Raw genomic sequence first — 26,441 nt, 5'->3', positions numbered from 1 at the left:
GAAAAAGGTGCAGTACTCATAGTATACTTTAGGTCCATGCACTATGGTAAGTGCTTTATGTGCATTAAAACATTTAATTCTCAGAGCATCCAATATTGTAGATTCTATTACTATTAGTATCCTCATTTTACAGATGAGGACATCAGACCACAGAGACGCTAAATAGTTTGCTCTAAGTGACAGAGCTAGTAGAAGAATAATCACAGTTTGATCTCTTGAGTGTGACTCTCGATCTAGACTTTGACTCGAGCTTTCATTGAGAGACTGTATGGTGTTATCAGTTCATCATGGAGTATTTTATGGTTTTCTGTTTCTATACATGCTTTCCATAAAAGTGTAAGTTACTGATCCTAATGCTGTTGGTCTTATTTGAAAAGTTCATTGAGTTTCCTAGGTGGAAAAAAACTAATGCATATGCCCCAGCTGTCAGAAATTACTTTAGAAGTTAATTTAGATCAGATAGACTTGATAAAAGTATTGGTGGAACTTTAAAAGTAGCTATAGTTTATTTATTCATTCATTTATTTTGTTTTTCAAGATCTGGCTTCTCTGTGTAGCCTTGGTTGTCCAAGAACTTGCTTTGTAAACCAGGCTGGCCTCGAACTCAGAGATCACCTCTGTCTCTAAGTCCTAAAATTAAAGGTGTGACCACCCCTGCCCAGCTTTAGTTTGTTGGGTTTTGGGTTTTGGTTTTGGATTTTCGAGACAGAGTCTCTCTGTAACAAATTTGGCTCTCCTGGAATTCTCTACATAGACCAGGCTGGCCTGAAACTCACAGAAATCCACCTGCCTCTGCCTCCCGAGTGCTGGAATTAAAGGCATGCGCCACCACTGCCTGGTTTAGCTTTAGTTTTAATATGTATGTAAGAGCATTGCATATCTATACAGTCATATAAAAAGCAGAAAAACAAATGGGAGTATTATGCCTCAAAAGTTCAGATATTGTCTAATGCTTTCATTTTTTACAGAGACAGAATGATAAGAAATCTTAAGTAACTAACAGGTATTTCTGTGCTAAGACTTACTTAGGACCCTTGGCTGTAAGTAGAAATCAGCCCAGGTAATAAAAAGTAAAACTTTATTTCAAGAACATAAAGATTCCTTTTAGATCTGGGGACTGGGAAAGCACTCTTTGTACTCTTGTCTAGGCCTTCTTTCTTAGTTGACTGCTTTTCAGTGATAATTAGGCTACAAGTGGATGCCCACGGCTGCTCTTTAACATGTTTTGATTCTAGTCATACATAGTCAATGTACACTCCTTTTTCCCTTTTTCCTGTCCCTTGCCTTTCCAGATTTCTTGACAAAGTGGTATTCATCTTGGTTCATATTTCTCAGGTGGGTCTGACCATGTGGGACTGGGGCTAGAACCAAAGTGAAGTTTACCTGCTAGGAATTCTACGTGGCTGGAGAGACAGCCGTGGGTGCTGGGAACCGAACTCTTAATATTTTTGGTTGTGAGCCTAGCCTTTAACAGCTGAGCCATCTCTCCAGCCCCTGCTAGGAATTCTAGACAGGCTTGGCAAGAAGGTACCCAGTACCCCAGCACTCGAGACAGGTAACCTGCTTATGTCTTCAGTGATTTTTTTTTCTTTTTTCTTTTTTACCAGGAAGTTTCCTATTGCTTCATTGCCATATGATATTTCTGCCGTAGTTAGCTGTTTTGATTACTTTCTTTAAAGAATTATTTATTTATTATGTACACAGTGTTCTGCCTGCACATATGCCTGCAGGTAAGAAGAGGGTACCAGATTTCATTACAGATGGTTGTGAGCCTTCATATGGTTGCTGGGAATTGAACTCAGGTAGGAAGAGCATACAGTACTCTTTGCTGAGCCATCTCTACAGTCTCCTTGATTCCTTTTTTTTGAGACAAAGTATCACACTATAGGCCAGAATGGTCTGCAACTTTCCAAGTAGCTGGGATTATAGGGGAAATCCACATGTGGGCCTGGATTACTTTTTAATATCTTTTCCAAGGGGACAATAAACTTGAGACAGGCCTGAAGTGCATAGCCTGACAAAACAAAAAATGCTCCCCAAAGAAAGTGTAATGCCTCTTATTTTTGGTGCATAGGGATTGAACCCAGGAAAGGGATTGACTCTGGGGCCTTGCACATACTGAGTCGTGTTGCAGTCTACATATCTACTTTAAAATTTTTCATTTTGAGACAGGCAGTGGTGACACACGCCTTTAATCCCAGCACTTGGGAGGCAGAGGCAGGCGGATCTCTGTGAACTTGAGGCCAGCCTGGTCTCAGAGCAAGTTCTAGGACTGGCTCCATAGCTATTGAGAAATACTGTCTCAAAAAAACCAAAACAAACATTTTCTTTTAGAGGCTGGAGAGGTGGTTCAGTGATTAAGAGCACTTGTTGCTCTTGCAGAAAGTTAAATTGATTCCTAAAACCCACATGGTGGATCACAAACATCTGTAACTTCAATTCCACCTATCTAGTGCCTTCTTCTGAACCAGCCATGTTCATGATGCACATACATATATTTGTGCAGGCACAACACTCATACACATAAAATAAATGAACCTTGAAAAAGGGTCTTTTTCCATTTAAATAATGTTTTTCATAAAGGTGAACATTTTTTGAAATCTTTTTATATAGTAGTAACTATTGCATACACTGGATCATTTTTTCCTTTCTTAATTTTTAAGCAGTGTTGAAGATTGATATTAGGACTTTGTGCATGGTAAGCAAGCACTGAACTCTAGCCTTTAAAGATGATCTCTCTGATAGGAAGTAAAATATATAATAATTTAGGCAATGCCAATAACAGAAACAGTCTAGCCATAGTATATGAATGGTAATGGCTTCTGTTGTTAAATTCTCATTGAATGTGACTGGTGTATATTGATGAAAGTGATATTTGGTAACCATAACCCTGAGAAAGTAAGGAAAGACCAGAATTTTCATCCAGCTTAATTTGTTATTGTGTTTTACTTGAAAATTAGTGTAGTGGTAGCCTTCTACTAATCAGTGATTGTCCAGACACTGTTTTCTTTGAGGTTACTTTTGTTCCTAGTATTTTATTTTTGTACATATACCTTCTATTACTTGAAACTTCTGGGCTAATAAACTTTTTTAAATGATTCAGAAAAGGTTAGCAGGGTTGCATATACCATTGAGCCCAGTACTTGGGAGGCAGAGGCAGGCAGGTCTCTGAGTTTGAGGCCATCTGGTCTACAGAGTGAGTTCTAGGACAACTAGAGCAATACAGAGAAAAACCTGTCTCAAAACAACAACAACAAATATATTCAGATAAGACAAAATTGATGAATTATATTAGTAAGTAGCCTAGGTTTGCCTTGAACCTTCTGTGGTAACTAGACAAAGCTCAAACTCTTGCCTCAGCCCTCTGAACGCTAGAATTATAAGTATGCACTTTACCTGCTCACTTTAATCTTTAATATGCAAATTAAAAGTTCTGATATTACATTGTCTAGAACACCCCCCTGCACACTTAAAAGATAGCCTTCTGGGGCTAGAGAAATGACTCAGTGATTAAGAGCAGTGCCTGCTCTTCCAAAGGTCCTGAGTTCAATTCCCAGCAACCACATGGTGGCTTGCAACCATCTGTAATGAGAGCTGGTGCCCTCCTCTGGCCTGCAGGAATACATGCAGGCCGAACACTATACAAATAATAAATAAATAAACATTTCATTTTTTAAAAAAAGGATAGCCTTCTGTTGTTCTATATTTTTCAAACAAAACTTCACATAAACTATTTTAGCCAGGCATGGTGCATACCTTTAATCCCCAGCTTTTGAGAGGCAGGAGGCTCTCTGCGACTTTGATGCCAGCCTGGTCTATGTAGCAAGCTTCAGGACAACTGAGGCTACAAAGAGACCCTGTCTCAAAAAGTTTTTGTAAAATTTTTGTTTGTTTTTGTTTTTTGAGACAGGGTTTCTCTGTAGCTTTGGAGCCTACAGGAGCTAGCTCTTGTAGACCAGGCTGGCCTCAAACTCACAGAAGAGATCTGCCTGCCTCTGCCTCCCAAGAGCTTGGATTAAAGGTGTGTGCTACCACTGCCCAGCTAAATATTTTTAAAGATTATTTTTGTCTGTTTTTAATTTTTGGATAAGGTCTTACTGCGTAGCCATGTTCAACCAGGAGGCAGAGGCAGGTTCAAGACTAGCCTGGTTTACATAATGAGATCCAGGCCAGCTAGGTCTGTATAGTAAGACCCTGCCTAAAAATAAAAATCTGGTTAAATTTGTGTAATTTTTAATTAATGGCATACTAAATAAATATTTTTATATTAATTTCATTTAGTGCATACTTTTGCTACCTTTGATTAGTGAATATTTAATGTGGTAGAATCAATAGGCCTTAAAGAGTTGAGCATAGAAGTCCATGCTTATAACCATAGCTCTCTGGGGAGGCTGAAACAAGAGAATTACTGTGAACTTAAGGCCAGTTTGGAGTACATAATGAGTTTCAGGCCAGTCTGGGCTATAAAGTATGACCTTGACTCAGAAAAAAAAAAAGACATGGGAGTTAGGGGGCACCTGCAATATGTCTTTTGATAAGATGGAAGATATAAAAGAAAAAAAAACGGAGTAGGGGAGGATAGGATTAGGATTCTGTTTTAGATATATTAATTTTGAAGTCACAAAATGATACCATCTCAAATAGAGTGTACAGAAGTGTCTGCTATGCAATTGGTTTATTTATTTATTTATTTATTTATTTTTTTAAATTTTTTTTTTTTTTTGTTTTTTCGAGACAGGGTTTCTCTGTGGTTTTGGAGCCTGTCCTGGAACTAGCTCTTGTAGACCAGGCTGGTCTCGAATTCACAGAGATCCGCCTGCCTCTGCCTCCCGAGTGCTGGGATTAAAGGCGTGCGCCACCACCGCCCGGCTGCAATTGGTTTATTATATGACAGAGTGGAGTAAGGATTGAGATACAGAAAGATTGTCAAGATATTGGTGAAAGTAGACCTTCAAAATCATAGGTTTAGGTGAGATTGTTTAGAAAGATACAGTGTTTAGATGAGAGAAATAGGGCAAGAGCTGATCTGCGGATGACACCAGTGCTCAAGGGGTTACTTTGAGAAAAATGACCCCATGAATGAGAATGAAGAATGAGTAGCATAGGAAGAGATTCAGAGTAATGTGCTACTGACAGCCATGAGCCAATGGCCTAAGTCATGCTGCAGAAGAATTTAGGAAAACAGAGACCAGGCAATTAGAGACTTTAAAGATTTTGTTAAAAGGTTTTTGTAAAAGCAGTGATACCTTTTGATCACAGTTATATTGCAAAATAGATTAGCAGTTAGTGGAACTGCCTGACACACCACCATGCCAAGAAAACCATTTTTAAATATTTTAATATATTATTCTTTCAGCCTTTTTTTTTTTTTTTATTTTCGAGATAGGGTTTCTCTGTAGTTTTTGGTGCCTGTCCAGACTGGCCTCAAACTCACAGAGATCCGCCTGCCTCTGCCTCCTGAATTCTGGGATTAAAGGCGTGCGCCACCACTGCCCGGCTTAGACTTTTTTTTTTCTTAAGAGTCAGGATCTGGTGTAACCAAGACTAGTTTTGAACTTGGTTTGTAGCTAAGGATGACTTTGAACTACTGGCCCTCCTCCTTTTGCTTCTGCTGAGATTACAGGTATATGTCACCATACCTAGTTCAGACTTTTTTCTTATTCACATTCTTTTGTTCCATGAGCTCAGGCTGGGTTCAATACTGATTAAACAGGTTAAAAAGTCAAGAAGCTAAAACAACATATTGAAGCAGTAGGAAATCTAATGATCATCTCCTCATGAAAGTGGGGGATTGGTGCCTTAGTGTGTCTTGAGCACTGCCTTTTCCTCCTTAACCATATCCAGCGTACAGAGAGGGTTCCTGATTGGCACATACATCCATATATAATGTGCCTGGCAAACTGGTGTTTTTCCTTTCAGTAAATAAAAGGGAAACTATGGTAATAGAACAGTGAAATTGGCAGGTGTTGTCTCTAGAAGGAGAAGATAGGGCAGGTGACAGGAGTCAGATATGTTGCCAATTGCTCCATTGGAAGGGATCTTGTTCAAAACACCCAAGCAGACGAAAAAATTGAGATTGGGTCCCAGCATTGTCACTTGGCAGTGTTTCAGAGCCTCAGATGTTGGCTGCTACATCTTTGAATATGTTCTTCAAGCCTGATGTGTAGGTAATGTTTCAGCAGATAGCTCAAACATATAATTATAAATCATGAGACATTCTAAACTGTTTTCAAAGTGGCTATATTGTGGGGGAATATGGTGTATATCTGTAATTCTCCAGAATACAGAGACAGGGTTTTTCTGTGTGACAGTCCTGGCTGTCCTGGAACTCCTTTGTAAACCTGACTGGCCTCAAACTCACAGAGACCCATCTGCCTCTGCCTCCTGAGTCCTGGGACAAAAGGTGTGCGATACCATGCCTGGCTTCATTTCTTAACTATGTGGAGAAGGATTTGGGAGTCTGAGACAGGAAGATATTATGAGTTCAAGGCCAGCCTGGACTGTAGAGTGAGACTCTTGAAACCCTGTCTCAAAATCACCCCTCCTCCAATGGATATAATATTCCAGAGGTTAGTCCATACCAGTTATGTTTAGTTTGGTAACATATTGTGATTGTGTATCAATACTCACCAGTGGGGAATGGCCATGGTGGCACACGCCTTTAATCCCAGCACTTGGGTGGCAGAGGCAGATGGATCTCTGTGAGTTCAAAGCCAGCTACAGAGTGAGTTCCAGGACAGGCTCCAAAGCTACACAGAGAAACCCTGTGTTGAAAAACAAAAAACAGGGACTGGAGAGATGGCTCAACAGTTAAGAGCACTGCCTACTGTTCCAGAGGTCCTGAGTTCAATTCCCAGCAACCACATGGTGGCTCACAACCATCTGTAGTAAGATTTGGTGTCCTCTTCTGGCCTGCAAAACACTGTATACATAATGAATAAATAAATCTTTAAAAAAAAGAAAACAAAAAACAAGCAAAATAAAAAAAGAAATAACTCTCCACAGACACTTAAGAGTAAAAGACAGATCAGTATGGTTTTTGTTTAGTGGGACAAAGAGGCAAGAAAAATGGAAGCCCTGACAGGAGTTGTTGATCTGGCATGGGAAAGTGTAAGATGCAAAAAGAGTGATAAAGTTAAGATATGATATGACAAGTGAAGAGGAAGAATTGCCTCTAGCTGTGGTGATAGAGGCTTATGATCCTATACTTGTAAAGCAAGATGTCTGAGTCTTTGTCTGTCTTGGGTTATTTGGTTTCTCTCTCTCTCTCTCTCTCTCTCTCTCTCTCTCTCTCTCTCTCTCTCTCTCTCTCTTTCTTTTCCTTTTTTCTTTTTTTTGAAACAGGGTTTCTCTGTGGCTTTTGGTTCCTGTCCTGGAACTAGCTCTTGTAGACCAGGCTGGTCTGGAACTCACAGAGATCCGCCTGCCTCTGCCTCGCAAGGGCTGGGACTAAAGTCGTGCACCACCATCACCTGGCCTTTTTTTCCCCCCTGAGATAGGGTTTCGCTGTGTAACAGCCCTAGCTGTCCTGGAACTAGCTCTTGTAGACCAGGCTGGTCTGGAACTCACAGAGATCCGCCTGCCTCTGCCTCCTGAGTACTGGGATTAAAGGCGCGCACCACTGCCTGCCTCCGGTTTCTTTCTTTAAAAGGAGCAGTGTTAATTAGGAAGTTGATAGTTTGGATTTCAGATGTGTACTAGTTCTGGATAAGGGCACATCTTAAGGATTTGCAATGGAATAAGGGAGGGTATATAGAAGTTAAGGAATATTTGGAGGAACTATGACTCAGTTTTTGTGTGGATTGTCTTTTATGAATGCTGAATGGGTACATATAACTCAGCGAGGTGCCAGTTATGTGGGAAAGTGATTGATCAAGAGGTGTGTAATAAGAGATAACAGAGGATGGATTTTTATATTATAAAAAAATTCTGAGTTTTATTTAGGAAAAGGATGGTAGGAAGTTAAGGAAAGGATTAAAAATATCTGTATGCCTTGGAAGAGTATTTTTAATAGGATGGGTGAAGGTGGGAATAGAAGCATGAAGTCTGGAAGGTGGGAATTTGAGGAAAAATATTTCAATAAGGATGGAGAAGGAACTTTGGACCAACATGTGCATGTAAGGAAGTTTATGTGTAATTCAAGGTTCTACAGGGCACAGTGGAAAGAATTGTAAAGGCATTTACGAATGTAGAAATCCTTAGAGAGGAAGCTAGGAGCTATGTGAGCATGCAAAGAAAAGAACAAGATAGAAGATGACATGAGGTGGATGCTAGTGGGAAGAAAATTACTTCAGTTCATAAGCAGAATCGACTAAATTTACTTTTTGCTTGGACCTAGTTTATTTTTCTTATATTTTTGTAATACTTGGAATTGAACCCAGGGCTTGCATATTAAATATGCACTCTACCTCTAAGCTATGCCTCTTGCCATAGATCGAATTTGGTTGTTTTTTTCTTGTGTTTTGAGACAAAGTCTCATTGTGTAGCTCTGGATAGTTTGGAAGTTGATGTGTAGGCATGACTGATCTTGAATTAAGATCCACCTGCCTCTACTTCCTTGAGTGTTGGGATTAAAGACATGCCTCCATGCCCAGCCTCTACCTCATATCTGATTTTAATTGTATCGTGTTAGCTTAATTTTTTCCCTCCCTCCCTCCCTCCCTCCCTCCCTCCCTCCCTCCCTCCCTCCCTCCCTTTCTTTGAGATTTCCTTTCCTCTGAGTAGCATCCCTAGCTGTCCTGGAACTCATTTTATAGGCCAGGTCTCACTCTGTAGCTGGCCTTGAACTCACAGAGATCCACCTGCCTCTGTCTGCCTTCCAAGTGCTGGGAATAAAGACATTCACCACCATGCCTGGGTTTATTTCTTAGCTATGTGGAAATTTGTTTCCTTTAAAAATTATATATTTTAGATATAAAAGCATTCATCTGTTTTTAAAATGAGGTTAATAAGGTAAGTATAGAAGAAAAATGTCTCTTAAAACTTACTACCTAGGTTCATCATTTTAGTATATGTTCTTCCAGACTTTTTCCTCATCTGAACAAATACATATATATTTTATTTTTGAAGCTATACTCAGTATATCGTGGTAGCAGCTAATAAACATCCTTTGTCAGAATAAGCAGATTTCTACCACCACTCTTATCTATTAAAGTAATCTACCATAAGACTGTACCATATTTATTTACTAATCTGTTGTCAGACTTGTTTTTGTTTTACATAGTATCTTGTTATGTACCCCTAGCTGGCCAGAACTTAATGCCTCTGTTTCCCGAGTGCCACATGTCCCACAAGTGTCAAGCTTTTGTGTATTTTTTGTTGACAAGGACGGTCTGTCTTTGTAGCTCAAGACAGGAGCTGGTCTGGAACTTGCTGTGTAACTCAGGCTGACTTTGAATTTTCAGCAAGCTTTGTTTATCACTCTCCCTCTGTTCTTCCTCTCCTTTCCCTTCTCCTTTTCTCCTTCCTTCATCATGCCCAGGCTGGCCTGGAACTCTGGATTTGAGTGATGTTTTTCTTCCAGCCTCTTGAGGAGCTATAACTGCAAATGCATGTTACTGTGCCAGATACTTTATAATAGTTTATTATAAATCCTAGGAAGAAGAATTTTATCTGTACAACTTGGCATGTTTATCTAATTACTTTCTTTGGGTGAATTTCTAGGAATTTTCAAGTTTGTTTTTTTTCTGGATATAATTTATTTTCTGTTTTTTTTTTTTTTTTTTTTTTTTTTTTTTTTTTTTTTTTGCTTTTCCTTAACTACATACTTGCATATGAAATCTTTTGTATTCCTAGTTTTGGAACATGTGTATATTTGATGGATTATGTAAAGTAAGTCAGATGGGTGTGTGTTGTTTGTAAGTTAATAGGTTACTGTTGCTTGATTGATTAATCTTTAGTAGAGTCTCTTCCCCAGGTAGGAACCCAAAAGTATTAGCTTGGAAGCTTTCATAGAAGATTGCCTTCTCTCTAAGGGTTTGTACACTTTTGAGACTGTTTCAGTAGACCTAAGATATTATAAAAACTGTTACAGCTCTTAATACCTTCTGAATGCATTGTCATGATTAATACCATTTTCTTTAATTACTTTTTTCCAGGTGATTCATGGCAGGGGACGTGGAAGGTTTCTGTTCTTCTCTCCATGACACCAGTGTCTCTGCTGGGTTCAGAGCACTGTATGAGGAGGGATTGCTTCTCGATGTCACTCTTGTTATTGAAGATCATCAGTTCCAGGCCCATAAAGCACTCTTGGCCACCCAAAGTGATTACTTCAGAATTATGTTCACTGCAGACATGAGGGAACGAGATCAGAACAAAATTCATTTAAAAGGTCTAACAGCTACCGGTTTCAGCCACGTTCTTCAGTTTATGTATTATGGAACTATAGAACTGAGTATGAATACTGTTCATGAAATCCTTCAGGCGGCAATGTATGTTCAGCTTATAGAAGTGGTGAAGTTCTGCTGTTCTTTCTTATTAGCCAAAATCTGCCTAGAAAATTGTGCAGAAATTATGAGACTCTTAGATGATTTCGGTGTTAACATCGAGGGAGTCAGGGAGAAGCTGGACGCTTTTCTGCTAGACAACTTTGTGCCACTCATGTCCAGGCCTGACTTCCTGTCCTATCTGAGCTTTGAGAAGCTCATGTCTTATCTGGATAATGATCATCTGAGCAGGTTTCCAGAAATTGAGCTATACGAGGCTGTGCAATCTTGGCTGAGACATGATAGACGACGATGGAGACATACAGATACCATCATTCAGAACATCAGGTTTTGTTTGATGACTCCATCCAGCATTTTTGAGAAGGTTGGTGCATTTGAAAACAGTAGACAGGACTCCTCATTTAGTTAAAGATGTTGTTATAGATGAGATTCCCAGAGTTGGTTAGGAGTCAAAGTAGTTTTATAAAAATATTTTATATATAAGAAGCTGACTTTATTATAGCTTATGTATTTAGTTGTTTTTAAAATACATTTTGTGAGTGAAGGGTGAACCAGGTAGGTAGTAGAATAGTTCCACTTTTGAAATACTTTTAAGGTTGGCTTACAATGTGATACAAATATTACAAATTTGCTTTAGCTTTTTATAATATAAACTGGGTTAAGATTTTTAAAGTTAATATAAATAATCCATGCTAGAATTGACATTGGGGGCAGTTACAATTCTACATGGTACATATACATTAAATGCATTTTGTTATTTAAAATGCAGTAAGGGCACATATAAATAGCTCTTGATGACCAATAGGCCACAGAGTGATTGTCTTCCATATTCTTACTTATTTCTGTTCCCCATTTCACTGTTGAATACTAACTAAATTTATCCCTGAAAATAGTATATATGCCTAAAAACATTTTGACATTTCCAAATTAGTAGACCATAAATCCTCTATGTATATTCATCAAGCATCCATGTGTACATTTTAGCATGTAAATAATTCTATTTTAAAATACTTTCTCTAAAACAGCCTTGGCCTTTTTTGTAAGCATCTTCATTTTTATATCAGAGTCTCACTTGTGATCCATTCTTGCCCAAAGGAGAGAGAGCAGCTTCAGTAATTGCTTAACTTAATTGGTTTCTAATCACTTGGTTACCTCTGGGGCTATGTTTACCTCTTGCATCTTTCCTTTCTAGAAAGCACACAAAACTTCTTTGACAGACACCCTTCATGTTAAAATACTCGGCTTTAGCTACTAACAGATCATGTGGAAAAATATAATCTCTGAAAAGGAACTTTGTTTATGCCATTTGAAAAATAAACAAATTCGTGCCTTTGAATAACACTCAGCAGACTGGCATGTTTTTCTTTTTTTCCCTTCTGAACTGCTATGAAATGTCATTATCTTTTTTTTTTTTTTTTCCGAGACAGGGTTTCTCTGTAGCTTTTTGGTTCCTGTCCTGGAACTAGCTCCTGTAGAAATGTTATTATCATTAATAGAGAATTTTATGGAATTTTATCTTTATTCTTAGAATGTATTAATATGGCAGAAATAATTGAAACTAAAGAATATACTTGTTTTTGTTCAGTAAAAACCAGCCCCACATCAACTATGTAAACCATTTGCTGCTTATGTTTTGATTTTTTTCTACCTTTACTATTGTTTTTATTGCTTTCTTTCCCTGGGGATTCATGTTTTGTCTTTATATATTAAATGAGGATGCTTTTTCACTACTAAAACAGAGCCCCCTACTCCCCGCATTTTAATTAGAGATTGAAGTAGAAAGTATTTCTGAAATAGAAAATAAAATTTCATCTCTTGTGGGACAGAATAATGGTTAACTGAGAGCAGTTAATGCTTTGTAAATGCTGAGCTGCTAGACTAGTCTGCATTTCAATGATCAGTTTTCAAAGTAGGCAATTGTTATCGTGGCTAAAATATAGTGTTGGGTAGGTTGTCTAGCAATTGAACTTGCTGATTTCCTTTTGCACCTATCGCATAACAATGGTTATCACCATTGGCTAAGTGTGTGGTTTTTTTTCATGATAAAAATATTATTAAGGCTTCTTTCTGAAATTACTTTCTTAGGTAAACTTAAGACCCAGTTGAGAAGAAATTTTTCATTTTTTTTGTAATACAAAAATCTTTCACTTGAATAATACTAGTAAGATTGCCTTAATAGTGTGTGAGATTTATTAAAACAATCTATGACTTTTTAAATGTTGAGATGCACTTCAATTATGCAGATTAGAGGCCTTATCTCTAGAAATATAACTCGAAAAACAAACTATTAGGGAGAATTTGGTTGGCAAATACATATTAGATATGGTTTGGCATGGTGGCATACACCTTTGATCCCAGCACTTAGGCAGAGGCCAGCTATAGAGAGACCCTGTCTCAAAACAAAGAATTTAGACATGTATTTTATATTTTAATCTCTTTGAAAATAGTATCCATGTATTTTTCTTGCAAGTCCCAAACAAGGCCTGTTTATTTGTTTTGTTTTGCTTTTTGGTTTTTCGAGATAGTTTCTCTGTGTAGCCCTGGATGTCCTGGAACTTACTCTGTAGATCAGGCTGGCCTCTAACTCACAGAGATTTACCTGCCTCTGCCTCACTCCTGAACGCTGGAATTAAAGGCGAGCGTCACCACTGCCCTGCTAAAGGCCATTTATTATTTTGGGTTTTTCGATACAGGGTTTCTCTATGGAGCTTTGGAGCCTGTCCTGGAACTCACTCTGTAGACCAGGCTGGCCTGGAACTCACAGAGATCTTCCTGCCTCTGCCTCCCCAGTGCTGGGATTAAAGACACACGCCACCACCTGCCTTGCTCAAGGCCTTTTTTTTCTTTATAAAAAGAGTTTAATTCTTTTTTTTATTAATTATTTATTAAAGATTTCTACCTCCTCCCCACCACCGCCTCCCATTTCCCTCCCCCTCCCCTGGTCAACTCCCCCTCCCTCGTCAGCCCAAAGAGCAATCAGGGTTCCCTGCCCTGTGGGAAGTCCAAGGACCACCCACCTCCTTCCAGGTCTAGTAAGGTGAGCATCCAAACTGCCTAGGCTCCCACAAAGCCAGTATGTGCAGTAGGATCAAAACCCAGTGCCATTGTTCTTGAGTTCTCATCAGCCCTCATTGTCCGCTGTGTTCAGCGAGTCCAGTTTTATTCCATGCTTTTTCAGACCTGGGCCAGCTGGCCTTCAAGGCCGTTTTTTTTTTTTTTTTTTTTTAAAAAAAACTCAAACATTGGTTATGTATACCTAGTCCTAGAGTGGGCATAAAAGTCTAAAGCTAAATCCATGCTGCTCCTTATTAGTAAGAGAGTCTCCAGGGACAAGGAGTATAACTATTTTTGATTTGTGGTTTTTACCCCATTTTCTGAAATTTATAAAAATGGATTTTTTTTCTTCAAGTAAGGCTTTTTACTCTATCCCAGGCTGGGCTTAAACATGTTATAGAACCCAGGTTGGCCTCACACTCAGGATAATCTTCCTGCCTCAGCCTTCTCAAGTACAGGAATTATATGCATGTACCACATCTGGCAGGAAGTGTTGGTATGGCCTTATTTTAGCTTTTATGTGTTTTAAATTTTCTGTTGTAAATTTTATAAAAAAGTTGAAAAAAATAGAATGATCACTCCAAAACAAACATAATATGTAAGTTAATAGCTGTTAACATATTTGTTAGATAGAGATTGTATAGTCTTTAGTATGTGTTCTTTTTTCCTTCCTGAACTGGCTCAATGAATGTTGTAGAGCCAGGCAGTGGTGGCACATGCCTTTAATCCCAGCACTTGGGAGGCAGAGGTAGGTAGATCTCTCAATTCAAGGCCATTATACCAGAACTACACAGAAACCAGGTTTCAAAAAAAAAAAAATAAAAGAATGTTGTAGGCATTGTGACCATTCATTCCTAACTGTTTCATGTATCATCTCCCAAGATTAAGGCTATCATCCTACATAACCAAAATACTATTGTTGTACCCAAGAGAATTAACAATATTTCTTTAGCATCATGTAACATCTAGGTCATTTTCTGTTAGTTCAAAGGTATCTTTTTTGGTTGCTTTTCATGAACTAAAATTTAATCAAGATTTGCACAGTATATTTGGTTGTCTTTGTTTTAATTTTTAATTGCCTCTCCCTTTCCTCATTTGTTTTAAGGATGTTCAAATATATGAAAAGTTGAATGAATGGTGTAATGAACACTTGTATCATGTGTAGCTGTTGCTTTTCTAGCTTTTGAAAATAACTTGTAACTTGTAATTATCAATATACCTCACTCTTAAATACTTAACTGTATTTCTCTGATGAGTAAGGATTTTTCTTATTTAAATACAATACTATTTTTACCTTAGGAGCAGTAACACTAAGGCCCATCATCAAATTGCTAATGCATATTCTAGTTTTTGCAGTTGCTTCCAAAATCTACTAGAATCCAGTGTTTTTGCATTGCTTTTTGGCCATCATGTATATCTAAGCTTTCTTAATCTACAGCAACCTCCACCTTTCTTTTCTTTTTCTTTTTTTCTTGAGAAAGACTAGAATGTGTTTCACATTCTGGATGTATTCTAGATGTGTCTGATTATTTCCTTGTGTTGTTAATTTAGTTTCTTTATACTCCTTGTTTCCTATTAACACAGCTACATTTTAGCATCTTGGTTTTTTTTTTATGAACAATTACAGGAAAATACTATAATGCCAGAGGAAAAACTTGGAAAACCATTTAGTTGTTCTGATTAGGCTTAGAAAATCATCATTTTTTTTTTGGTATTATGTTTCCAAGCAGCTCATATCTGTGACTAAAACCAAAACCAAAAATTTTATTCACTCTGTTCTGTATTCAGTTTCGTTTAGAGTAATAAAATTTTTTTCCTTAAAGAAAAAGTAGAATACTTTGGTTTATTGGAGTTAAAACTATATGAAGGGTTAAAATTGAAAGAGTCCTAATAAAGAAGTGAGCCTGAGATTTCGGTTTGTAGTATAAGCTTAGTATGCACTATATTCAGTCTCCAGCATGACCCAAATCAGGTGTAACTGACTTGAGTTCCACTGTTCAAAGATTAAGACAACAAAAAGTGGGATTGGAGAAATGACTCAGCAGTTAGGAGTACTGGGTGCTCTTCTAGAGGACCCGGTTCAATTCCCAGCACCCACATGGCAGCTCACTACTGTCTGTAGCTCCAGCTCCAGGGGCTCCATGACACCAGGGATGCACATGATGCACATAGATATGCATTCAGGCAAAATACCCATACCCATAAAATAAATCTTTTTGAAATGCAACAAAAAGGATGTTTATCTCAAATTTACTTTGGAACTAAGAATTTTAAACGTAGGACCTTAGTGGATACTAGCTAGCTAAGTGTTCTACTACTGAACTACATCCCTAGACTTAAATAATTTTAAGATTGATTACATATTGAAATTGCACTTTGGATATATTGAGTTAAATATATCAAAATAAAATTTGACCTTTTGTGCTTTTTAAAATGTGGATAGTAGGGCATGTAAAATTTTGCATCTTTTGGCTTTCATTTGTCATTTGGATTATATTTTTATAGTAGAGTGCTGCTCTAAAGTTAAGGAAGTGAGTTTTCATTAGCAACTCTGAATATACATATAGTAAACTAATTTTCTCATATTTAGACCCTTCTCCCTAAATTTTCATCCTTTGGTTATGGTTATATACAGTTAGCGTTAAACTCCCAGACCTAAAGATTTTAGTGTGTTTGATGAAGATTAACTGTTAATGAGTGTAGCATCTTTCTTTGTCAGGACCCTTTTTTTTCTATCATCAGGAAAATAAGCACCTATATAAAGCTTTGGGAAGAAACTTCTTCCTGGAGTAGTAGCTGTCAGATATAAGCGATGACATCTTAAGAAGCAAAAGAATGTTTCTCATTGAAGAAGAGCTCTACCTAATAGGATCTCAGGAATCTGAATAAGGCCTCTAGCTCTGTCCAAATCACTAGGATTATTAGGTTTATTCTACTGCCTTATCATTTCCTGTAATCCCTTCTGAATTTCTCTCAGCTCAGCACACTGCCTCAATTTATACTGAGTGCTCTGTGAAGTCACCCTTGGCCAAGGTTTCCAGATTTCCTGAGTTCCTCAAAGGCATCTCTACTGTTTATTGGAACACTGAAACAGACACGCGCACACCCCCCCCCACACATACACAGTGCTTTGTGCATATGCATGTGTGTGTTTGTCAGGTTGTGTTCACTAAGTGCTTTCTACATAGGTATAGAGTCCAAAAGTTATCCTCATTATATAGGTAAGAAAACAAGTTCAGAAAGGTAGGGATCTTATTCCAGAACAAGTGGCACTGTCCAGACTGGAATCCAGGTCTGCTTATTTCTCATGTCAGCATCTTTCTTAAAGCTGCTAGACTAATCAGAGCCCCTTGAGGTACATAATACATGCTGTTTACCTGTGATTCACCTTTAGTCATTTAGAAATTGTTAGTAGAATTGGGAAATTCTAAAGTGGTAGCATGAACAACACAAACCTAAGAAATTCATAACCCTGAAAGAATATAAGGTATGAAAACACATTTTTGTTATTACTGTTTAATCAAACCTCACAATTTCAGAGTCTTTTTTAAATTTAGATTTTTATGATGCTGGGTGGGGATTATACCCATGTCTTCACATATTTTAAGAAAGCACTTCACCACTGAGCTACATTCCAAGTTAAATCTTGTCTTTTTGAAACATAGTTGTTTAAGTTATGATTTGTTTTTGTGTCGAAGATTCTTAGTTTTGAAACTAGACTATAATTTCAATTTTTACTTAAGCAGTTATCTTTGGCATGCATTTTTACTAGCTTTGATGGCCTTTGCATCTGTTAACAAGGAATAAGGCCTGTTATCACAATGAATTTCAGTAGAGAGTTAAATCATTTAAATCATGCTCTTTGTTTTATTTTTGTTTTGTGATAGGGTCTCATTGGTAACCTAAGCTTGGCTGGAACTCACCATATAACCTAGGTTAGACTTGAATTTAAGACAGTTCTTCCACCTTAGATTCCTGAGTGCTACCATTATAGTTGTGCGGTTGTGAGCCATTGTACCTGGCTAGTCTTATTTGGTTTGTTTTTGTGTTTTTTTTTCTTTTTTCTTTTTGAAGCAGAATTTCTCTGTGTAACAGCCCTAGCTGTCCTGAAATTTGCTCTGCAGACTAGATTAGCCTCAAACTCAGAGATCCACCTGCCTGCCTCTACCTCCCAAGTGCTGAGATTAAAGGCATGCACCACCACTGTCTGGCTTAAAAAACAAGAAACAATATGGGTCTGTCAGATGGCTGAGCAGGTCAGGGCAGTGTAACCAAGCCTGACAACCTGAGTTCCATCCCTGGGACCTAAATGGTAGAAGGAGAGAACTGACTTCCAAAAGTTATCCTCTGACCTTCACACATGCCATGACTATACATGGCCACATATACATAAATAGATACAATAAATTATCCAGTAAATGCATATTTGGCAAAATACTTTACACAAAAGGCCTTATTTGTAACAATTTTTAAAATTATATATATAATATATAGTGTATATAGTGTTCTACCTGCATATATGCCTGCAGGCCAGAAGAGGGCACTAGATCTCTTTATAGATGGTTGTGAGCCACCATGTGGTTGCTGGGAATTGAACTCAGGTCCTCTAGAAGAGCAGACAATGCTCTTCTTAACCTCTGAGCCCCAACAAAATTGTTAAATTATTGATTAGAACACATTTGTTGATTTCTTTAATATAGTGACATAGCAGGAATGGTGGCTCCTGTAATTCTAGTACTTGGAAGGCTAAGATAGGAGGATGGCCTAAGTTTGAGGCCATCCTGAGCTACAGTGTACGTACGATCTTGTTTCAAAAACCCAGAAAATAAATAATAAAACATAGTCTAGTGGCATCAACATTTTTTTTTTTAATTTTGATGCTACTAGGAGGTAAGCCAGGGCCTCATACTTGCTAGGGAAATGTTTTTCCACTTAGCTACAATCTTGTCCATATTTTAACATCTTTGAACAGGAGCATCTTCATAAATCATAAATATGCATAAGGTAATGCTCAGCATGCTGTTGACCCTCTAGTAGATATTATATTAATATGAATTAGCTTCAAAATTATTAAGTCCTGTGAGGATAGAGAAACAAATTAGTTCTGTATTTAGGGTTTTATAGTTGATTTGATTGCCAGTTTATTAAGAAAGCAGACTATATAGTTATAGTCTGCTTTAAGTAAACCCATCATTCTTATTTCAGACACATTGTTTTATGAACTACCTCATGATATTCAGACTCTGTAGTGTGGTTTTTTTTCCCCCTTATTGGTTAAGCATAATTCTCTGTCTTACCTCAAAACTGGATTTATATAAAAATTATTTTTTTTCTGGTTAGAACACCCAAAGGCATCTACTCTACCACTGGGCTTTCTGATGAGTCCCTACAGTTTTTTTTAAGTGCAATGCTAATGTTTTTAGGAAGGAAAGGCCATAATGTGTGTCTGTTGTGTGTACAGAATTTAGAATAGTACTTTTTCTATCACTGAGAATATATTTGTACTTAATAAATGTTTATTTTGGGACTATTTACTTCTTTGGGCTGGCAAGATGGTTCCGTGGGTAAAGGTGCTTGCTGCCAAGCCTGATGACCTGAGTTCAATATCTGGGACGTACATGGTGGAAGGAGAGTGTTGTCCTCTGATCTTAATCCATACCCATGTATATGTAATATAATATTTACCACTTGGACAATTTTGATAGCTTAAAATACGTCTTTATTAGTGAAAATTCAAGTCAGTGAAAATAATATTTCAGAAAAGCTTTCTAGCACTTTGATATTTTAAGACAGGATCTCATCTAGCCCAGGATGGCTTAACTTTCTTGCCTCAGCTTTCTGAATGATGGGATTACAGGCTGGCGTCATAATGCTCACCTAGAGTTAATGGCTTTAAAAACTATGAAACTAAAAAACTAAAACCTTTAAACTGAGCCTTTAATCCCAGCACTCAGGAGGCAGAGGCAGGCAAATCTCTGAGTTTGAGGACAACTTGGTCTACACAGTTTGAGGACAGCCAGAGCTACATAAGACCTTATCTCAAAAACAACAGCAACAAATCCCAAAACAACAAAAACCTGCAAATGGTGGCATACTCCTTTAATCTCAGCACTAGGGAGGCAGAGGCAGGCAGATCTCTGAGCCTGGTCTACAGAGAGTTCCAGGACAGCCAGGGATACACAGAGAAACCCTGTCTCAAAACAGCAACAACAAAAACCAAACAATAAAATACCCCCCCCCCCAGCAAACCCCCTACATTTTGGTTTCTCGGAGAAATAGCTCAGTTGGTAAAGCACGAGGCTTCAAGTTTGATTCCTAGAACCCATGCAGGAAAATAGTCTGCCATGATGTTACACATTTATAATTTCAGCACAGAGGTGTTAGAGTCCTGGTGACCAGCCTAGCTAAATTTGCCAGTTTCAGGCCAGTGAGAAATCTTGTCAGAAAAACAGGTGAACACCAGAAGAATGACATCCAAGACTGACCTCTGTTGACCACATGCATATACACATACACACCTGAAAATCAAAGCTACATTTTAAAACAAGCCCAAAGCATTATGAAGTCACCTAGGAACTAGTAGAATTTATGGATGAGGGTTTGAGTATCTAAAGTATGCCTTAGAATATAGTGGCGTCAGTGTTCTTCACCAAACACTAATCCTCCACACAGTTTCTCCATCAGCATTCACAGTGGACTGTTAACATAGTTACTGTTCTTAATCTCATGCTTGTGGTATGATATTCTCATTAATTGAAGTACAGCCCATGGGTACAGTGTAGATCCTGTTATTATAGGTCTGCAATCCCTTCATGTATGTTTTTGGAACATGCTGTCTGATCCTGATACTTGTAATTTTAGCACTGTTTAGTCAAAACTTCTTGAAAAGACTTTGTTTATATCTAATTACTTCGGTTAGAGCTAGAATAAGTGGAAATTTCCTTGTAACCCTCACAGTTTTAGAAACATATGAGAAAAAGTGCTGTGTTTTTGACAGTAATATTTTGGGTATGTATTTGTATTATATGTGCACGTGTGTATTAAGTGTTTATGTATGTAGGGTGCTTGTACATGCAAAGAGAGGCTAGAGGAGGATGTTGGAAGTCTTCTGTCACTTTGCACCTTAGTTTTTGAGAAAGAGTTTCTCACTAAACCTAAAGCTTGTCGTTTTAGCAAAGTTGACTAGCCCTTGAGCTCCCGGTATCTGCTTTTCTCTGACCCCCAATTCTGGCCGGCCAGCTCCTGGGTGCTGGGGATTTGAATTCAGGTCCCTTGCTTTCACAGCAAGTGCTCTTTTACCCACAGAGCCATCTACCCAGCTCTGTAAACATATTTCTAAAGAAAGAAAATTAGACATTTGACCAGAACTTCTGGTAAGCTTGAGTTGTGTTGAAAAGTTTAAAATCCTCTTCAGCTATGAAATAGTATTTATGCAGATAGAACTCTAAATTGCTTAAATGAACAGTTAACTCATTTGCTCTTTGGAGTGAAAACAAAAATGGGTGGGTTTTCGTTTGGGAGCCAGGCCAGCATTAAACATACTCTCAGTTACTTTGGTCTCCTTTTTGCTAAACTTTCCTCTCAGACCCCATAGACTAAGATGCCCAGAATTAATGTATATGCAGGTTTTTTTCTAAAAAAGCAACCCACAGTGTTTTTTAGGCTTTGAAATCTGCTGTGTATACAGAGTACTTTTCCCCCTTACCTCTGACTTGGATTCAGTTTAGGCTGATAGTTTTTTCAAGAATGTCAGAAGCCTAGATGTTGACTGCTGTTAGAACCTTGATAAAGGCAGTCAGGATGTTAGGGGTTAGTTAGTATACAGGAACCTGTTGAAAACAGGAATTTGAAAGCTCAATCTTAAGCCAGGCATGGTGGTGCATACCTTTAATTTTATCGCTCAGGAAACAGAGGCAGGCAGATCTCTATGGGTGCTAGGCCAGCCAGGACAATATGGTAAGAACATGTTTTCAGAAAAAAAAAATAATTCAGTGTTCCCCTTTTTAATAAAAAAGAACAAAGTCAGGAGAATAAGGGCCTCTTTGCTGATGTGTAAGAGAAGTAACCCTTTTTAATAAGTGGGAGAGATAATAGAAAAACAGAAAATTAAAAGGATTAAAGGGAGCTGAATATGTAGAGAGCTTGCCCTAGCGTGGATTCATCTCCATCACTTTGAAAGAAAAAAGACTAAATGTTAGTTGGGCAGTGGTGACACATGCCTTGAATACCAGCACTTGGGAGGAATAAGTAGGTAGACCTCTGTGGTTCGAGGTCATTCTGGTCAACAGAGCGAGTTACAGGACAGTCAGGGCTGTTACACAGAGAAACCCTGTCTCGAAAAGCAACAAGAAAAACAAATGTCAGAATGACTGGAGAAAAGGTTAGGAGCAAGAAGGAACAGGGGGAATGTTTAGATTTGAGGCCTTGAAGTATTACTATTTTATTGTGTTTTCATGACAGGGTTTCTCTGTGCAGCCCTGTCCAGTCTGGAAATCAATCTGTAGACCATGTTGTCTCAAACTCAGATTCACTTGCCTTTGTCTCCAAGTTCTGGGTTTAAAGGTATGTGCCACCTCCTCCTGGCTTGAAGTCTTAATTTTTCAACTTATTACCTGAAAATGAACCACATTTCCGTAAGCACTATTCCATGACTTATTGAGAAATTATTTTTAAAATTAAACCTTTTATTTGGCTTGCTTGCTAAATACATTTATGAATAAAATATATAGTAGAGTATATCTCTGTAAATATAAAAAGATTCCTCATGAATTTTAGAACTTACTTGTGTTGCTTAAATAAAAATTTTCAACTTTATTTTTATTTCTTAACTTTCAGATCGTTTATCTTTAATAATCTGGAAGATTTTATATAGAGAGAGTTTTTCGAGACAGGGTTTCTCTGTAATTTTGGAGCCTGTCCTGGAACTAGCTCTTGCAGACCAGGCATAGAAATCTGCCCTTCTATGCCTCCTGATTGCTGGGATTAAAGGCGTGCGCCACCACTGCCCAGCTCAGTTATTCAAATATTAAGAATTATTTTAAAATAATTTCCTACTTTTACCATTTCTGACAATGCTCTGTCATACTGAAGTTGTAAGAAAATTAAGCTTTCTAAGCACATTTAGTTTGAATTTTTTATAAGTAATCTAGATATGGCTTAAAGCATGCTGGAACATGTGTACCCCCAAATGTTAGCACTGTACCATTTTAAGTAAGAGATTGGAGCATCAGCATAAAGCCCTGAAACCAATCCCTCTCTGATACCAAGAGCTGAGTAATCATAATATTACTACCAAAAGGATTGGCACCTAGTCTCTAAACTTATTTTTTATCACCGTATTTTTTAACAAAGGGGTTAATAAAAGCCATTTTGAATCTAGCTTTTTATTTTACATAAATCAGTATAAGCTTTAGTTCTGATGAATATTTTCTGCTTCTGAGGAGAAAGCTCAGGGCCTTATGAATGCTAGGCTAGGACTTGACCACACCCTTATCTCCCAAGCATGATTCCATAAAGACTTTGACATGGTAATTTTCCAATACAACACATGAAGACTGCCCCACATTTTCCTGACAACCAAAACTTTTATCAAACGAGCCAGGTGTAGTGCCACTTTCTAGCACCTGGGAAGCTGTGGTACAATAATTTCTGATAAGTTCAAAACCAGCCTAAGCTACATAGTGAGTTCCAGGCCAGCCAAGATTACATAGTATGACCTGTCTCATCGCTAACCACCACCAAAAACCCAAAATTAACCAGAATGCAGCTGTGGTTTCTAAAAGTAAGTATTTGTTTTAGCACAAGCCCCATGATAGTACTTTTAGTTTTAGGTATTTCTCTTGTGAAGATGGGATCATGGTAGAGAAGTGAGAATGAAGCTTACACTCATCATTCTGAAGCTTAAGTTAGCATTTTTGGATGTAGGAAGAGTCAGAAGTGTCTGCTCATGTAACTAGTGTTCCCTGTAAGGAAGAAAGTATCTAAAGGAATGTGGCTCAGCATCTCACACTGAAGGAAATATTAATATAGAAGATTTTTTTTGGTTTAGTGGAAATATGTTTGACATTAAAAAATTATTTCATGACTGAGGATAGTATAGTTCAGTAAAAGAGAACTTGCCTAGCGAGTGTGGCCTTGAGTTTGATCACTAGGACTATTCAAAACATGAAACAGCTTATAGTATCTTTGTTGTTTAAAAACCTAACTTTTAGACTCCAGCTAGCTTAATAGATATTTAAAATTTCAGATTTTGAGTTAAATCTAGTAGATTGTAGGGAAATGCCTGTTAATATTACAAGTTCATTTTACTTCTCAAAATTTAAGGTAGTATGAACAAGTTACCTTTAAAATTTGCTTATTTAAGCCTGGCAATGGCAGTGCACACACCTTTAATCCCGGCAGTCAGGAGTCAGAGGCAGGCATATCTGAGATTGAGACCAGCCTGATCTATAGAGTGAGACTATATAGTGAAACCCTGTCTCAAAAAAAATATGCTTGTTTAGCAAATGGATTGTATAACATTTTGAGAAACAGAATTTTTGCTCTGCTCTAGTTGCTGTTTTTAACATATTTAAGGAACCACTGTTAGAATTAATCCTGTGTCATATTTCTTCCTTCCCTAACTATATGCATATATGTGTGCACACAAGTTAAATTGAAAATGTTTGAGGAAGAAACGTCCAACTAATAATTCAGACCACTGTTTTTAAGAGATGATATGTATGTCCTAGGATTTTATTATAAAACAAAATGCCACTTTTATAACAAAATTCTTACTGTATGAAAGCAGGAAAAGTGATAATTTTTCCAAGTGTTAAAACAAGACAAGCTTTTTATATTTATGAAAGGAGAAGGAAAGTAACTCAAAACATGAAGATATGTCATTCTTTCTATATTTGTCTTTTGAGAGCACCTGATATACAGATGGCTAAGCTGTTACATGAAAGATGGATGATGCGAGAAATGCCTTTTTTATGAAAAGATGAGTCACATTTGTTTTTGGGCAGCTCTCTTCATGAATACACTTCAAAGGATTTCTTTCATATGGTTTTACCGCTATGCTTTTTTAAAAGTAGAGTGCATGTGTATATATAAAATCCCTTAGGCCAAGATTGAAATAAGTAATTGGTTGTGCTTATTGTTACTGTGCAATTTTAGAAAAAGCATAGCAGTTAGAAGCTCTGGGAAAAGAGCAAAGCAGATCTAGAACTTGCTTCAGCCAAAAGCAATTGGAATTAAATTTCTTTGGTTGGAAGGTCTTTGAATTAGCTGTTTCAAAAGGCATATATTCCAGTATTGGAGACTTAGGGGTAGAACAGTTTGATTGGGCTTGAACGTAGAATTGAAGTAAATTTTGTAAGCTCTTTAGAACCCAGGTTTCAAAAGAGCACAATAGAATGTATGGGGAAGAGGACAGTGAAACTAGAAGATTAGGTAGAAACTGCAAGACTGGAAAATGATTCCCAAAGCAGGTAAACTGGGCCAATTTGATGAGATCTGTAAGAAGCAGTGTTAGAATGTGGAAGGGGATGTCAGGTCATCTAGCCTAGTCTTCTGAGACACTGGAACCCCTATTTACTGTTCCTGCTGGTAGTCATTACCTCTAGTATCAGAGGACTTGTTGACTCCAGAGATCCAGTTGTCTCGATTTGGAGCAAATTAGGTACCTTTTAAAACTGATTATTCCAAAAAAAAGGCTATGACCCTTGTAAAAAATATATATTCTAACCCATATAAAATCAATTTGGGGTAGACCTCGGGAACTTGCTGGTAGTTGTGTATTGAACACATGTGGATCCCCCATATGTGCTTCCAACTATAAAATAGTTGATTTTTATTTAATAATATATGTACTGTTCTTTGGTTTTCCTCATTTAACATTTTGAACATCTGTCAGTACATTTTGGGTTCATTTCACATCATACACAATCATTAAAATGATGGTATATACCATAGTTCATTCAACTAATTATTTTTTCTTTGAGATAGGGTCTCTGGTTGGCCTGGAACTTAGGTTTATCTATAGCTCACATAGATCCATCTACTCTGCCCCCCAAGTTCTGGGATTAAAGGCGTGTGCCACCTGAGGTTTTTTCCTCTCTGTTGTTAATTTCAGTTTTTCTTCTAATTTTTACTTTAAGATGCTTTTTGTTTAATATCTGGTACTTTGTGAAGATTCAGCATTTTACTGCATTCTTACAGTTTCATTCCACTCTTCATAATACTTGCTCTATGAACTTGTTTCTTAGCATCTGAATTCCAGATAACTGCTACATCAGGTCACTTTCTCATTTCTCTCCTCAGGGTGTTGTACAGTTAAGGAGTTAGTGTTATACTTCACAGAACCTCCAAGCCTTCCTAAGCTTCCTTGCAAAGTTCCTGATTTTTTTTTTGGAAAAACTTGAGAGCTTCCTGTCTAGGATATGAAGGTTTCTCCTTCCTCAATCTCTGAACAAGGCTGCTTTCTGTAAAGTAGTGTTCTATTAGTATATTAGCAGTCATGTTTCAGTTAGGTCCAAAATAGGTTCCTCTGATTTCTGTCTCTCTCTACAGACTAACTTTTAATGTAACAGCTAATGAATTTTGTACATGGGCACATGACAGACACTAAATCCTTTGCACTTGGGCTATCTCAGTCATCTCCAAAATTAAGAAGCATAGGTGATATCCCAATAATAACAGATGAGGAAACAGGATTAAAGGTTCAAGGTTGGGGCTGGAAAGATGGTTGAATGGTTAGGAGCTCTGGCTGCTCTTCCAGAGGACCCAGGTTCAGTTCCCGTATAGCAGTTCATAACTGTCTGTAACTCCAGTTCCAGGGGATTCGACACCCTCAGACAGTCATACGTGTAGACCAAACACCAATGCACATTTAAAAAACAAAAGGTTCAAGGTTGTACAGCTGATGTGTTCCTGTCTGTCTGTCTGTCTGTCTGTCTGTCT

The 26,441-nt window shown here is 37.7% G+C and overlaps 1 protein-coding gene across 5 annotated transcripts in view; it reads left to right on the top strand.

The window, feature by feature from the left end:
- LOC121445308 (kelch-like protein 15) overlaps window positions 1–26,441 on the top strand; it is a 45,429-nt gene that overhangs the window by 9,907 nt on the left and 9,081 nt on the right. For 3 of the 5 annotated variants that reach the window (XM_041647364.1, XM_041647365.1, XM_041647369.1), the window contains exon 3: window positions 10,098–10,809. In XM_041647364.1, the coding sequence (XP_041503298.1) occupies window positions 10,105–10,809 (705 nt within the window). In that variant the 5' untranslated portion in view covers window positions 10,098–10,104. Of the gene's footprint in view, window positions 1–9,844; window positions 9,976–10,097; window positions 12,143–26,441 lie in introns of those variants that run through there. The other 2 variants (XM_041647366.1, XM_041647367.1) reach the window with 2 other exon arrangements.

Source organism: Microtus oregoni, unplaced genomic scaffold, assembly GCF_018167655.1.
Source record: "Microtus oregoni isolate MIOR12 unplaced genomic scaffold, Mior012 000173F_ref0000288, whole genome shotgun sequence".
NCBI classification, from domain to species: domain Eukaryota; kingdom Metazoa; phylum Chordata; class Mammalia; order Rodentia; family Cricetidae; genus Microtus; species Microtus oregoni.
Note: the sequence above shows the minus strand (reverse complement) of the source record. Positions and strands in the feature narration are given on the sequence as shown.